This window comes from Salmo trutta, chromosome 39 (genome assembly GCF_901001165.1).
Source record: "Salmo trutta chromosome 39, fSalTru1.1, whole genome shotgun sequence".
Lineage (NCBI taxonomy): Eukaryota > Metazoa > Chordata > Actinopteri > Salmoniformes > Salmonidae > Salmo > Salmo trutta.
This window is the reverse complement of record NC_042995.1, coordinates 16,732,265-16,748,762: the sequence shown is the minus strand read 5'-3', so window position 1 is coordinate 16,748,762 and position 16,498 is coordinate 16,732,265. Positions and strand designations below refer to the sequence as shown.

The 16,498-nt window shown below is 42.9% G+C and overlaps 1 protein-coding gene across 9 annotated transcripts in view; it reads left to right on the top strand.

Annotated features, from left to right (window-relative positions):
• Positions 1 to 16,498, top strand: part of LOC115179728 (nck-associated protein 5-like) — a 166,449-nt gene that overhangs the window by 75,916 nt on the left and 74,035 nt on the right. For all 9 annotated transcript variants that reach the window (XM_029741424.1, XM_029741423.1, XM_029741428.1 and 6 more), the window contains one exon: positions 2,773 to 2,836. In XM_029741424.1, the coding sequence (XP_029597284.1) occupies positions 2,773 to 2,836 (64 nt within the window). The remainder of the gene's footprint in view (positions 1 to 2,772; positions 2,837 to 16,498) is intronic.

Below are 16,498 nucleotides of genomic sequence, written 5' to 3'. Positions count from 1 at the left end.
ACATGGTCAACTGTGGACAGCTAGCAGTCTGAGCATACAGCAGGCTTCCTTTCTGCCTGTGTTCGATCAAACATGGGATCAGAGTATTGGAACACATCTTGGCCATGTTCCAATTCCGTAGTACTATACCATTTAATTAGAACACATGCCCAATACATTCTAGTAAGTGGTACTGCATGCTTGTGTGACATATTGGAACACAGCCTTATTTATTTATAACCACCATCACAGCTCAAGGAGGATGAGTTCTGATATCTGGAATGTTTGTCATCATAGCTTTTAGGACTGACTCTCATTCTGTGCCTCTTTTGAGAGGTAGGTTTACACAGCTGGTCATGGACAGGCTAGCCTAGCTGTTCCCAGAGAAACAGATCAGCAGAACGGGCTAACTTGGGAGGTGGTTGAAATGCAGATGCCACATGATGTCGGGATCAAATATGCTAAATGGGTCGTCTATTACCCAGGCCGTTTTTTTCCACCCCTTACTTACATGATCCTATTCAAATACCACCCCTCCACATTCTCAGGGCTGAAATTGGAGTCTAATGTTGCCATGTTGAGGTACTGTTTTGACTGCCTGTTAAAAATGTACCAATTACTGTAATTATGTTTTACACAGAATGTAAAATGGCTTTATTTTTGCCAATGATTTTCTCAACGGGCGCAGTTAGCTTAAGTTTCCTGCCCCCTGTAACATGTCTGTGAATAAGTGGCCTGAAACTTAACCCCTTACATGTCTAGCTCGCAGACCTAACAAAGGCTTGCTTAATAAACAACAGGTGTAGATTACCAGGGAAATGCTTACTTCCCTACAATGCAGAGAGAGAAAAAATGTGAATAATACAAAGATAACAACAGGAGGAATAAATACACAATGAGTAACGATAACTCGGCTATATACACGGGGTAGCAGTACCGAGTCACTGTGCAGAGGTACGAGGTAATTGAGGTAGATATGTGTATGGGTAGGGGTAAGGTTACTAGGCAACAGGATAGATAATAAACAGTAGCAGCAGGATATGTGATGAGATGCCAGTATGTGATGAGTTGCCAGTTAGGAAAACAGTGTAGATGTGGTGACGAGTTACAGAAGTTCAGGAGTTTCTCACAAGGTGACACAGCACACACACGCACACACACACACACACACACACACACACACACACAAAGTAACTGGAACGGTTACTAAGAGGACTGCGCAGCTGGAGCGTGAGTGTGTTGCCGTGTGTTTCAGGTGTAGCGTATAGGATCACATGGGCACCGATTTCTCACAGCTCAGTCACTGTGTGTGTGTGTGTGTGTGTGTGTGTGTGTGTGCACGTTTTGTTTGCGTGTGTGTGTGTGTGTGTTTTAATAGGGCAGGTCAACTTACACTCAGATTCACTGCATAAACTTCCGGTCGGATTCACCGCACCAATGTTTCTCAATCAGTCAGCGTGCCAAGGCTTTGCGTAATTGAATTTGGCTCTCTTTCCCTTTCCTCACACACAGCAGTTGGATGACAAACAAACCAGAACTTTCTTATTTAGCGCTGGCGAGTATTGTCCTACAAACTGCAAATTCAGTGGGGACTTCACCATCCATATTCATCTACTACATCCATATTCATCTACTATATCCATATTCATCTACTATAGCTACTACCTTGGTGGTCTTTTTAACACAGGACTTTCCCCAGGTAAGTCAAAGAAGAAACTCATTGTTGGAGTCTCAGCGCAATTCCGATGCCGTGAAATCGCCCTATTTCTAATACTAAGAGTTATTTTGTAATCTAACAATGGTGGCTGGTGGGCAATGAAACCACAGCATTACAGTACCTCTTCTTGTTTCCTGCCTTCAGATATGTTGCTAATATGGAAGGTATGCCTGGCCTAGAGGAGTTGTCTGTTGCTTCCAGACAGGTAGCTACAGTAATATGGAATACTAAGTGTTATTTTGTGGGGTAACAATATGATGATGACTGGCTGGCATTGAAACCGCAGCAGTACAATTCCTCTTGTCTGTAGCTTTCAAACATGTTACAGTATGTTGTTAATATGGAAGGCATGCTTGGCCGAGAGTACTGTTAGTCAGTCAGGCAGTGATACCTTGGGAAAAGCTCTAAAGAGGCCATCGTTATCAGTGCCAGTACATGAGCGCACCGCTTTCTCTCATTAGCAAAATGATTGAGCTCGCGTGAGATTGGGGGGTTGTCTGTTCTACAGTTTTCATAGAAATAGAACGCTAGACGCTGTATCTCTATGACTGAGTGGATGTTTATGGTTGTCAATGTGGAATGCTTTTCGTGCTTTTTGTGTGCTATTTTTATCAAGGCATAGGCTAGTGTGTCTCTGTTTACTGTGTAGTGTCTAGTTGCTGCCCCCTAGACCCTTTCTGTTTGTTGTTTGTTGACGTGTTGGTAAACCACAGTGCTGTTAGCTAGTTGTTTGGCAGAACACAGTGCGTGGAGCACTGACAGAGAGAGGTGACAGGCCTGCCTGACTGTGTCCCAATGAAAAATGATCAGCTATTCACTTGCCTCTTGTTCTCGCACTCTCTTGTTCTCTCTCTCTCTCTCTCTCTCTTGTTCTCTCTCTCTTTCTCTCTCTTGCTCTCCCCTCTCGCTTTCTTTCTTTCTCCCCTCCTCTCGCTCTCTTTCCCTCTTTCTTTCCTTCTCTCGCTCTCTTTCTCGTTCTCTTTCTCTCTCTCTCTCTCTCCCTCCCTCTCTCTCTCTCTCTCTCTCTCTCTCATTTTCTCCTTTCCTTTCTCTCTCTCTCTCTATCTTTTGTTCAGGGAGAAACTGGCCGTGGCTCGCCTGCAGAGGGAAGTCGCACGAAGCAAAAGCGAAGGAACAATGGTACTGTTGATGCTCTGTCTTACACACAGACACACCACACACACATCATCAGCCTTAAACCCACAGCCCACTGTTGTAGGCATGCCAGTCCTGCTCGGTCATCGACCAAGGTCACTGCACTGCTAACTTTCCTCAACCAAAAACATACATTTACGTTGGGTCTTGCAGTACTTTTCTGGGTGGCAATTCTAGGTCTTGCTCCCATCGCAATGTTATTATCAACCCATATTATGGCTCATTAGTGCTGCAGATTTCAGGGATGACGTCAAATGTAGCGCTTAAACACGCACGCACGCACACACAGACACACACAGTGGTTATATAACAAGGGGAAAGCAGACCAGGGAGCCAGTCGTGCTGACTCAGAGGGCGTGAGGTAGGCTTCGCAGAGAGGGGACCGACAGTGTGACAGAGCAGATACCAGCTGACCACGGTCTCTAGAACGACAGCCAGGCCTTGGACTCAGCTGTTTAGAGCCGCAGTAAATTCACTACAGCCCCAAATAGCTTCATAAAAAAGCGCTATGGCAACAAGCCTGAAGCAGACTTGAGATTGACATACTCTAGGATCGCCATATCTACAATGCTTTTTCGTGGTGGTAGTGGTATCGAGTTCCAGCATTCTAGAAGTCCACCTGAGAATACCGATATCGTTAACAGCCTGGGCTCGTAACACTAAAATACAGTAGAACAGACATGGATATGAACAACACTACATACTGTATAGAGTGGCTAGCATACGCATCATGACAATGACAGCATACTGTACTGTACATATAGATGGTCCTGCGCGGCTCAGTTGGTAGAGCATGGCGCTTGCACTGCCAGGGTTGTGGGTTTGATTCCCACATGGGACCAGTATGAAAATGTTGCTCTGGATAAAAGCATCTGCTAAATGACGATGTAGATTGTAAGAGAAATGTTTCCTGGAAGCACCCCACTGAGACAGTGATGTTTACCATGGAGTCTTTGGAAAAAACTTGGATGTTAGTTTGTGACTGTGGAGAATGACCTACCCAGTGTATTGATTTCTGCATTGCGGTTCCTGAGGCATGCTGTAGCCGTCTGCAAGGTCAGGCGTGACCATGCAATCAGAGTCATATATGTTTTAACACAGTGCAGGCTCTCGCTGTTGAGGCTCACTGTAGCAAATTCCATACAGTCCCAGCACAAGAGAAGGAAGTTCCCACATAGCTCTTATCTCAGGCTCCATTGGGAAACTCTGTGTGTCAGCACCTCGTCCTGTAGTCAGTCAGACTAAGAGACTGATCAGCCTTTGACCTTAGTGAAGAGCTAGGAGGGAAATATCTACTGCCTGGCTGTGTGAGGCTTTCTCTGAGTACTGCTTCTTCGAGTCATGAGAGTGGATGCCATGCTAATTACAACTCCGTGTGTGTGTGAGGAAAGGGGGGTGAAGGAGGGATGAGTTATCTGTGCCAGACAGGAGGAGGGGAAGGGAGTGGTAAAAGAAGAATGCGGGGTGTGTGTGTGTGTGTCTCTCTGAGCTCCATTTTGAAATTGGGATTATCCCTCCTCTCACACACACATGCCTGGGAGATGCTCCTCTCCTCTGGGAGCTCAGGCATGCTCTTTAGGGTCTTTAATAGAAATCAAACGAGAGGGCTGCATCAGGGAGATAATTGTTAATGTGATGGCAAGGTGAACTAGAGAGTAACCTCCTCACACACACAGACACGTAATGATATACAGATACCGACACACACACACACACACACACACACACACACACACACACACACACACACACACACACACACACACACACACACACACACAGCCTCCAGAAGACTACAGATTAAATGCTGTAGACTTTGAAGTGTGCATCTCTGACCCTCCTCTTTAACTAGTTATGCTCTCTTCTCTGCGGAGGGAGGGAGGGAGAGAGGATTTTGATTTTGTAATACAACACTCGATGTTAATACAACTGAGTAACAAGTCTTAACTTTAGCTAGTGTTTTAAATTGGGGGGTACAGTTGCGCAAAACCATGGCAACTGCCAATGACATGGGCCTTAGACTTCTGTATCATTCTTCATTGGGCATTTAAAGTTTGTTATCAGAACTTAAACTACAGGAGTTTGTAAAAAAGCAATACATATGTATCAAGTGTCTCAGAGTAGGAGTGCTGATCTAGGATCAGTTGCTCACCCTGTCCATCTAACCCTATTCAAATCAGCACTCCTACTCTGAGACACTTGATAGATATGGCCCCTGGTCTTCTAAATGAGAATTGAGGTTAAGATACTGAGTCCCTATATGATAGACATTACTTCTATGCATTGGTTTATTGGTTATAAGGAGATGTTGTTATAGCCATACCTGCCAGGCCTTGAACGTGCTGTTTACTGCTTAAACATTATCTTAAGCCCTGCAGGGTGTTTAATCAGCCAGCCCCACCCAGCCACCTTCCGTTCAAACTCAGTCAGGAAGAAAAACACTGGATCCCCCACAAGGTATTTGATGATGAGCTCTGTTAACTGGTCGTGTTCATGCTCAGAGAAGGCAGAACACAGGCCCAGTCACTCCAACAAGCGTGGCCTGTCTTTCTCCAGTCAAACCCTCTCATTCAGTACCAGTCGCTGCTGTGGGTTTCCCCTGGAATTCAGAATTCTGGAATTCTTCACATCCAAGCCAGCCCAGAGAGAGAGGAGTATTTGGGCTTGGCTGGCTTAATGAGTCCTGGGAGTGTGGGGGGAGTGTGTGTGGGCATGCATGCGTGGGTGGGTGTTTGGGTGTTTCTCTCTCTCTCTCTCTCTCTCTCTCTGTCTGTCTGTCTGTCTGTCTGTCTGTCTGTCTGTCTGTCTGTCTGTCTGTCTGTCTGTCTGTCTGTCTGTCTGTCTGTCTGTCTGTCTGTCTGTCTGTCTGTCTGTCTGTCTCTGTCTCTCTGTCTCTCTGTCTCTGTCTCTGTCTCTGTCTCTCTCTGTCTCTCTCTGTCTCTCTCTCTGTCTCTCTCTCTGTCTCTCTCTCTGTCTCTCTCTCTGTCTCTCTCTCTGTCTCTCTCTCTGTCTCTCTCTCTGTCTCTCTCTGTCTAAGTTAGTCCTAGGCAGGATAAGTTAGTCCTAGGCAGGATGCTGGGTTTCCTGTGAGAGAAAGAGAGAGAAAAAAGTAAATAATGTTTGGCTTCTGAGGTCGCTAGGTGCTGCTGCTGCTCTGGCTGTACGTTAAAGGCCCATTTAAAACGCTGGCTGAGATTATGACCACTGGAAGCGGCTGTCTAAACAACGTGGGAAAATAAATGCTGCACTTTGTGTGAAACACACTTTATTTCTTTGCCTTCTGAGGCACACCACGGTATCACAGCTTAATAGACCCATAATGAAGTGTAGATGCATACAGCTTGCATGCACAGACACATTCACACACATGCAAGTCTACAAACACACACACTCACACCACTTTATTTCTCCTTCCTTGATTACTGCATGTGATTCGCTCACGCTTGAATGAAACTCAAGCGAACGGGACTGAAACATTTTCTCATCAGCATCGCATTCTGGGCTATTCAGCAGTCTCATTTACTCCAAAGGATCCAAATGCACCAGTGGTAATTCATGGGGAAAATGCACTTAAGATAAACGGGGTGCTGTTACAAATCTGAGTCTTAAAAGAGATCAGGACAAACATACAGTGCAGTAGGCCAAATGGTTGATGAACCATAAAAGTGTGCCTATGCATTCTAGCTATAAGCTCTGCATTAGTGGGAAAAGAGAGAAAGGGATTGCATAGTGAGTTGAAGTAATAGAAATAGCATTACTTCTATTCTAGAATGGTGCTAGTATAATAGCCTACTTCCATTTTATAGTATATTTCTTGTATTTCTATGGTTGAAGTCTGTGTGGTGGACTGAGGTCTGTGTGGAGACAGCATGGAGATGCCTTTGACAGCTGTTTGGAGGATCTTTGACACTGGTGAGGGACTGGGGACCGAGGGGACCACTGGGGACTCAGGTGCTGTCTCTACAGATTGGGGCTTATCAGCTATGTGCCGGGAGAGTGGGATCCCAGTGATGGCTGTCACCGCTCGTCACCCATCTCAATGTGCGAAACCATTATGGGGACCATCACTGGGATCCCTCTCTCCCATAGTGGTTTCACACATTGAGCTGGGTGACGAGTGGTGACAGCCAGGCCTAAATCGCATCTCCACAGAGCCAGCAGTCTCTGGACGGAGCACGTGGGGTGGGGTGGGGGGGGGGGGGGTTGGGATGTGTGTGTGCTTACGTTTCTGTGTGTTTGTATGTGTGTGTGTGCCTCTCGCTCTCTCTTTTTTTCTCTCTCTCTTTTTCTTTCTCTCTCTCTCTCTCTCTTTCTCTTTCTGTGTGTGGATGGACAGGGTGTGGGTCCCTTGGCAATGATAAATGGGCCACTCATACGGTTTACCATATCCCGGGGTGTGTGTATACTGTACATCCGCAGTGGCTGCCTACGTGAGAGCAATAGCCAGGCTCTAATGTAATGGTTGGCCCTGCATGATAATTGAATTTATGGACTCCCCAGGGATCTGTAGGGCAGTGATTTCTAGGGAATAGCGTGAGGTTCAGTTTACACCATCCTCTGTATTTCAAAGATAAGTATTATTTTAGCAACTGGCCATGTTCAAGAATATTATTTTATATTGCAATTTAAATAGGGATATTATGGTAATTGTTCTCTGCTCAATGTACCAAGGGCAGAGCTACTACTAAGAACCTGTCTAAAATTAAATTGTTATTTCGAAAATGTATTATTTCAGTGCAGTTAGGCTAAGAGAGTAAAGGCACTTCAGGCAAACATGCTACATGACATGCTACATGACATGCTACATGACATGCTACATGACATGCTACATGACATGCTACATGACATGCTACATGACATGCTACACATTCTACATGACATTCTACATGACATGCTACATGACATACTACACATGCTACATGACATGCTACATGACATGCTACATGACATGCTACATGACATGCTACATGACATGCTACATGACATGCTACATGACATGCTACATTAAATTCTACATGACATGCTACATGACATGCTACATGACATGCTACATTAAATTCTACATGACATGCTACATGACATGCTACATGACATGCTACTTTTTAAAGCATTCTGTTGTTGTTGTTGTCATAATAGAAGGTAAGTACCTGTATTCTGTATTGTAGCGAACACACATTGTTTAGCCTACAGTTTGCCTGTCAGACAAATCCCCTTGTGCCACTTCTTCCGGCAGAATCCAGGCTGGTCAATATACTGCTAGCCTGGCAGGCAGACAGTAAACAACATGTATTATTGATGAAGGAGGAGGAACCTGCATGGTGCTTTGTGTCCCTGATGTTTGTGTTGCAGTACTGGGCCAAGGAGATATCCTCCAGACCTTTGATTCAGCGAGAGCCTCCCAGCCTCATACTGAGGTGCACTGTGTAATGAAGAGATTATTGAGTGAGAGAGGGGCACACGCACACACACGCACGCACGCACACACACACACACACACACACACACACACACACACACACACACACACACACACACACACACACACACCCTCTCTCTCCCCACCCCATCACCCCTACACACACACACACACACATTCACTGATAACATTGCACAGACTGCAGCTGGTGCACAACGTGGCCTTGAGAGACGCAGTCGTCTCTAATTAATTTAAAATCTCCTCCGGATCATGGAGGGGTATCAGGGGGTTACGGAAGGTCTAGTAATTCACTACTGAGAACCCTGTCTGTCTGTCCCTTATGAATAAATGACAACACAATGTTATAGAATTACACAGCCATGCTAGGACTGTGTCTAGTGCAACTGGGTTACTATAGCATGGAGCAATCAAGCCCAGTTCCATATGCTGTATATTATGACAGAGACCTGATCTGAAGTAATGATTCTATGTTTATACCATAAGTATATATGTTGATAATGATGGATCGTATGCATACACCAGGCTCCATATCCCGTGCCTCGTTTCACAGGGGTTGGGTTAAATGCAGAAGACACATTTCGGTTGAATGTATTCAGTTGTGCAGCTGACTAGGTAGTCCAATGTTTTCACTTTTCACCGAACAATACTGTAGTAATATTTGGATGAAATCACGGGCCTTGCTTATTTCCCCACCATACCTTCCCAGGTAATAGCATGATAATCCCATTGAGTTCAAAGTTAATCCTGAATACCCAGCTACAATCCCTAGGCAGAGCCACTCTCCAAACCTTGAGGAGTCAGCAGAACCATAAAGCATCTCATCTGACAGATTATATGACTGATAAGGGTAAAGGAGGAGACATTAAATGTGACAAAAGTAACCGATACAGTATTGTTCTTGGATCAGTTTTCCCTTTTAGATCATAATGAATATGATTATATGGACAAGGAGGACTTGATCCTAGATCAGCACTCCTACTCTGAGACACTTTGTGAATATGGGCCTTGACAGATGTGTTTTCTTAGGAAGAGAAGGCCATCTACTGGACAGAGAGGGAAGAACATCCGTAAAGACAGCTTGCATGGTAGTAAACTAATCATAATCAGAGGTATAATCCTTTTTTTTGTCACTTGAGACATCAAAGTAAATGTTGCTTTAGAAATAATGATTATGCTAATTTTTCTACTGATTGCCTGAACAGTTTTTCTCACATCGAGTTGATCCTCTTTTTGAAAAGACTGCATGTAGTCTAGTCTAGCTGCAGTTTAATGTTAGTGGTTGGTTTTAGCACGTTAGAGTATGCTTTCAATTATTAGGCTTGGTATCACTGGGCAAGGCCAATTGCCATACGCATATAAAGTCTGTGGACAGTAAATACTTCAGCTGTGAAATAGTGTAATGTCTCGCTAGGATTTTCTGGCAACGTAAAGATATCTTAAAGTTGGATTTTACGGATCTGGGCCTTGTTAAGTGGCAGAATTTATACATTGAACAAAAGCAGAAGACTGCTTTTAATATAATGTATGCTGTTCTAAGTGTGTTGTTGTTGAAGCTCTTGGCAAGGCTTAGTATGCAGACGTAGGGACGCGTTCCAAATGGCACCCTATTCCCTATGTAGTGCACTACTTTTGACCACGGCCCTTAGGGAGATTATCGAGTAGTATGTAAGCAATAGGGTGCCATTTGGGGTTGAGACATTTTTTTTTTTTATTGCATGGTTGTTCTACCTGGGGTGTTTAAGTAGATGTGGTTAGCAAAAGGCAGGGACAATGGACAATTGTAGGAACCCAGGCCAAATCACTGAAGTGTCATTTGCAGTTATGTTTGAGGCAAATTGGACCTTTGCATATAGAGGTGATTTTAACATACAGTAAGCATCTTTAGGCAATTTGAACAATCGGTCGACAGTACAATATGTTTTGTCAATTGTTTGTAACTCCTTGAATCCCTTAAATATTAAATCAAAATACTGCAATTTACCTTTAATTTTCTGATTAGATGTTTTTGTTTTTTGCACTGTGCCTGTGTTTAAACCTGTTTATGTTAGAGTTGGCTCATTTTATGATAGAAAACCCATCTCTTCTGGAAGAGAAAAGGTCTAGTTCCCAAAAAGGTCACTAAACTTTCTAAAGTTATTACTTCAACTCATGTTCAGTTGTTCAACTCCGGTCTAACTAGTCATGGTAAAGGAACTCGTTTGGGTTTGGTCCAGCTCTAACTTGGCACCAGCCCTGTGATAGTGGGTTTATGTTCCTGTAGTGGCGTGTTATTTACGGCAGCCATTACGTGCGATGGAGAGGCTCCCTGGTGCGTAAAAGCCGCTCCACATAGTATCCCTGGATTTACGGTCGTGTTGAAGAGCTGGGGCTGGTTTTAGTTGTGAATAGGGTTTAATGCTCAACTGCTTCAGCGAATTAAAGTCTTGGGCCAAGTCACAGAGTTAGAGTGAAACATGGTTATTTATTTGACGACTTCAACTCCAACACACTGGGCTCACAACTAAAGGAGCCAAGAGGTTTCCCCCCTTGGGAAAAAACGGTTTTGTCATTGTTTTGTATTTAATTTATTATATATATTTTTTGTCTGGAAACTGTCCTGGTTGTGGTGTTGCAGTAGTGTGGGGCACCTTTTTCATTCAGTGTTACTTTGTCTTTCTCTTTTAGAGATTAACATTTTTTTAATTGTTGTCATTTAGAAGACACTCTTATCCAGAGCAACTTACAGTTAGTGCAATCATCTTAAGACAACCACATATCTCAGTCATCGTAAGTACATGATTCCTCAATAAAGTAGCTATCAGCAAAGTCAGTGCTAGGGGGGGGGGGTCAAGTGCGAGTGTTAGGCACTTTTGGGGGGAAGGGGAAGAGTTGGTACGAGGAAGGGTGCTGTGGGATTATTTAAGATACTCTTTGAAGAAGTAGGGTTTCAAATGTAATGTCTAGGAGTAGGGTAATAGTGACTATGGGTAGGGTATAGGGGTTGATTTGGTATTCACACTAACCCTTAGTAGTGTCTAGGGGTAGGGTATAGGGGTTGATTTGGTATTCACACTAACCATTAGTAGTGTCTAGGGGTAGGGTATAGGGGTTGATTTGGTATTCACACTAACCATTAGTAGTGTCTAGGGGTAGGGTATAGGGGTTGATTTGGTATTCACACTAACCCTTAGTAGTGTCTAGGGGTAGGGTATAGGGGTTGATTTGATATTCACACTAACCCTTAGTACTTGTCTAGGGGTAGGGTATAGGGGTTGATTTGATGTACAGTTATATAGGCAGTTTGATTTGAGAGTAATACAGATTTGCTATATTAAGGCCTCCGTAGTATATATGGAGGTTTGAAATGTGTCATTCATGTGGTAAGGAGCCTCGTTTGTGTTACGGTAGACTCCTTGGTTAGTTCCTCTCCTGCACGCTGCTTGAGCTCGAGTGTTGTTCAATAGCCACTAGATGGCCCTGCAGTACTTGTCTTGTGAAATTGTCTGCTTTCAATTCCATCTTGGTTACCATGCAATGGACAACCTAATGAACAAGATATTGGTAGTATTGCATATATCAGAAATAACATAATGAGGATTAAAAAGCTTTGTTCATTTTTGCTTTTTCAAATGAACTCATGTTTTATATGTAATCGCCACGAAGGTAAATATTTTATACCTATATATTTTTTAATAGAGGTGAAGGAAAGGCCTTTCTTTGTTTGCTCTAAGGCTCTATGCCACATGGAATGTTGAACTAGTTTGGACAAGGTTATTCACTCAATTACAGTGACTCAGCACTATATATAAATGGCCGACCAATGTATTTATTATTAAGCACCTTTTAGTGTTTCTATCCAGATGCAGTCTCTAACTGACCCCGTTCAGGACAACAGTACAGAGAACAGAAGGTAGTCAGGAGATGGAACTTGTGCTTTTATAAGATGTCCATATAGGGAGACATCCATATAGTGAGATGCATACAGTGGCAATTGGGATGTCTGGTGTGAACTTCTTTCTTGAGGTCATGCCACAGCATCTTAATCGGGTTGAGGTCATGACTCTGACTGGGCCACTCCAGAAGGTGTATTTTCTTCTGTTGAAGCCATTCTGTTGTTGATTTACTTCTGTGTTTTGGGTCGTTGTCCTGTTACATCACCCAACTTCAGTTGCGCTTCAATCGGCAGACAAATAGCCTAACATTCTCCTCCAAAATATCTTGATAAACTTGGGAATTCATTTTTCCGTTGATGATAGCAAGCTGTCCAGACCCTGATGCAGCAAAGCAGCCCAAGCCATGATGCTCCCTCCACCATACTTTACAGTTGGGATGAGGTTTTGATGTTGGTGTGCTGTGCCTTTTTTTCTCCACACATAGGGTTGTGTGTTCCTTCCAAACAACTCAACTGTAGTTTGATCTGTCCACAGAATATTTTGGAACATCCAGGTGCACTTTTGCTTACTTCAGATGTGCAGCAATGTTTTTTTTTGGACAGCAGTGGCTTCTTCTGTGGTGTCCTCCCATGAACCCCATTCTTGCTTAGTGTTTTACGTATCGTAGACTTGTCAGAGATGGTAGCATGTTCCAGAGATTACTGTAAGTCTTTAGCTGATACTCTATGATTCTTCTTAACCTCATTGAACATGCTGTGTCCATGCAGTCATCTTTGCAGGATGGCCACTCCTAGGGAGAGTAGCAACAGTGATGAACTTTCTCCATTTATAGACAATTTGTCTTACCGTGGACTGATGCACATCAAGCTTTTAGAGATACTTTTGTAACCCTTTCCAGCTTTATGCAAGTCAACAATTCTTAATCTTAGGTCTTCTGAGATCTCTTTTTTTTGAGGCATGGTTCACATCAGGCAATGCTTCTTGTGAATAGCAATCTTAAATTTTGTGAGTGTTTTCTATAGGGCAAGGCAGCTCTATCTCCAATCTCGTCTCATTGATTGGACTCCAGGTTAGCTGACTCCTGACTCCAATTAGCTTTCGGAGGAGAACATTAGCCTACAAGTTCACATACTTTTCCCAACCTACACAGTGAATGTTTAAATGATGAATTCAATATTGAAAAGAAAAATACTAAATTTGTGAGTTATTAGTTTAAACACACTATGTTTGTCTATTGTTGTCTTAGATGAAGATCAGATCAAATTTAATCACCAATTTATACTTTTTCTTGCCACTGTAGTAAGACATCCATATAGTAATATACAGTTAAAGTCAGAAGTTTACATACACTTAGGTTGGAGTCATTAAAACTCGTTTTTCAACCACTCCACAAATTTCTTGTTATCAAACTATAGTTTTGGCAAGTTGGTTAGGACATCTACTTTGTGCATGACACAAGTAATTTTTACCACAATTCCAGTGGGTCAGAAGTTTGCATACACTAAGTTGACTATGCCTTTAAACAGCTTGGAAAATTCCAGAAGAAAATTCCAGAAGATGTATTTCAAGGCCTACCTTCACACTTTGCTTGACATCATGGAAAAATCTAAAGAAATCAGCCAAGACCTCAGGAAAAAAATTTGGTGATCCTAACTGACCTAAAACAGGGATTTTTTTTACTCTGATTAAATGTCAGGAATTGTGAAAAACTGACTTTAAATCTATTTTGCTAGGGTGTATGTAAACTTCCGACTTCAACTGCATTTCATAACATCTATTTTAGCGGTGCATTTGTAATTCTACAGTGCAGGAGAACGATATCATGTTTTTAATTAGAGCTCCTAAAGCCATCCCGGTTGCCATGGCACAAAATGGATACCCAGTGTAATGCAGCACTCTGCACTGTAATAATAAGCTGTTGATTCAAATGAACAATTGTAAGGCAACCAGCTGCAATAGGATTTTGAGTATGCTTTAAAAAAATAAAAATAAATTGTTGAGCAAACTCACAATCCTATTGCAGCTGTGGTAATAAGTTCATCTTGAACCCTTCTGACCTAACCCTGATACACAATCCATGTCTCAATTGTATCAAGGCTTAAAAATCCTTCTTTAACCTGTCTTAGCAAGTGACATCAATAAGGGATCATAGCTTTCACCTGGATTCTCCTGGTCAGTCTATGTCATGGAAAGAGCAGGTGTCCTTAATGTTTTGTACACTCAGTGTAAGTTAAAGCTTAAACCCTGCTGCCAGAATCACAGTGGAAAACGACTGCACTAATGCTAGATTTGTCTTTACTAAACATGGTTTTTAAAAGACTCCACTGCAGGCTCACTGCTGAAAGATGATCAACTTTTTCTACAGAGTCTCTAAAAGCAGAAAAGCTTCTGAACATCCAATTTTTTTCTATGACCCTAATTGGAACATGCACCATGTCCTGAAGCCTCAGAAGTTACTCCAAAGAGGAAACTGTCCTCGGTTCAGATTCTACACTTCAAAGGCTATGCGGCCTGCCTGCCTTCCTGTCCGACCATATCAAGGAAGAAGTTTCAAGTCAAAGATACTGTCGGGGTTCTGTGGTAAGGTTTTGTGGGACAAACACTGCCGGCTTTACATCTAAACTTCCACAAGCTAGTTGAGTGTGGGGATTTCACTTGAAGATACTTTAACACTGAAGACATGATATGGAGAAAGTTAGTGCACTTAACTATACTCTGTCTCCATATGGGAAAATCCACCTAGTTAAAGTAAGTGACAGATGTAACTATTTATCACTACATGCTGGGTAAGCCTCTTAGCCGTACAGTAGGTTTAACCACTCAACCATCCCTCTGTCTAGGGTGTAATAAGCTTATTGCCAAAATATAAGGTTGTTTACTACACAGTGACACTGTGTTGAACACAATAATGGTACAAAGTGAAACGAACACTTCCCCTACCTCGCTCTCCAACTAATGTGCATGAATTGAGGAGAAAACCGAAGAGGAAATTGGACATATCCTCCTCATGTCCACCAAGAGTGGCTGAATTTCCTCTTCACTCGAATACTAAAACATACAGTACAATATTAGGGGCTGTGATTATAGCAAAGGAAAATCGTGCCTCGAATAAATGCAGATACCGATAACCGTTCTTTACAGTATGTTTTATGGACATTCCATGATATATCTCATTCCCAGTGAAGGCTATAGTTATAGGGGATGCCTCGAATGGAAGGAAGGAAAAGGCGATACCTAGTCAGTTGCACAGCTAAATGCATTCAACCTAAATGTGTCTTCTGCATTTAACCCAACCCCCCTGACTCGACGTCAACGGCGCCCGGAGCAGTTGTTGTTCGGGGTTAACTGCCTTGCTCAAGGGCAGAATGGCAGATTCTTTCCACCTTGTTGGCTCGGGGATTCAAACCAGCAACTTTTCAGATACTGGCCCAACCGCTAACTGCCTCCTACACAGCATGTAGCCACCAAGGCCATGGGTAGCTGACTATGGCTGTCTTACAATAGAGGGTGTAATGTACATTTCATCATATGTGTCATTCACAGTGAACATTGTAGTGGATGCGTCAACATGGACTACAAGGCCATGGGAAGTTGACTATAGATATGGATGTCTTAATATACAGTTGAAGTCGGAAGTTTACATACACCTTAGCCAAATACATTTAAACTCAGTTTTTCACAATTCCTGACATTTAATCCTAGTAAAAATTCCCTGTCTTAGGTCAGTTAGGATCATCACTTTATTTTAAGAATGTGAAATGTCAGAATAATAGTAGAGAATTATTTATTTCAGCTTTTATTTCTTTCATCACATTCCCAGTGAGTCAGAGGTTTACATACACTCAATTAGTATTTGGTAGCATTGCCTTTAAATTGTTTAACTTGGGTTAAACGTTTTGGGTAGCCTTCCACAAGCTTCCCACAATAAGTTTGGTGATTTTTGGCCCATTCCTCCTGACAGAGCTGGTGTAACTGAGTCAGGTTTGTAGGCCTCCTTGTTTGCACACACTTTTTCAATTCTGTCCACACATTTTCTATAGGATTGAGGTCAGGGAATTATGCTTGGGGTCATTGTCCATTTGGAAGACCCATTTGCGACCAAGCTTTAACTTCCTGACTGATGTCTTGAGATGTTGCTTCAATATATCCACATCATTTTCCTGCCTCATGATGCCATCTATTTTGTGAAGTGCACCAGTCCCTCCTGCAGCAAAGCACCACCACAACATGATGCTGCCACCCCCGTGCTTCACGGTTGGGATGGTGTTCTTTGGCTTGCAAGCCTCCCACTTTTTCCTTCAAATATAACGATGGTCATTATGGCCAAACAGTTCTATT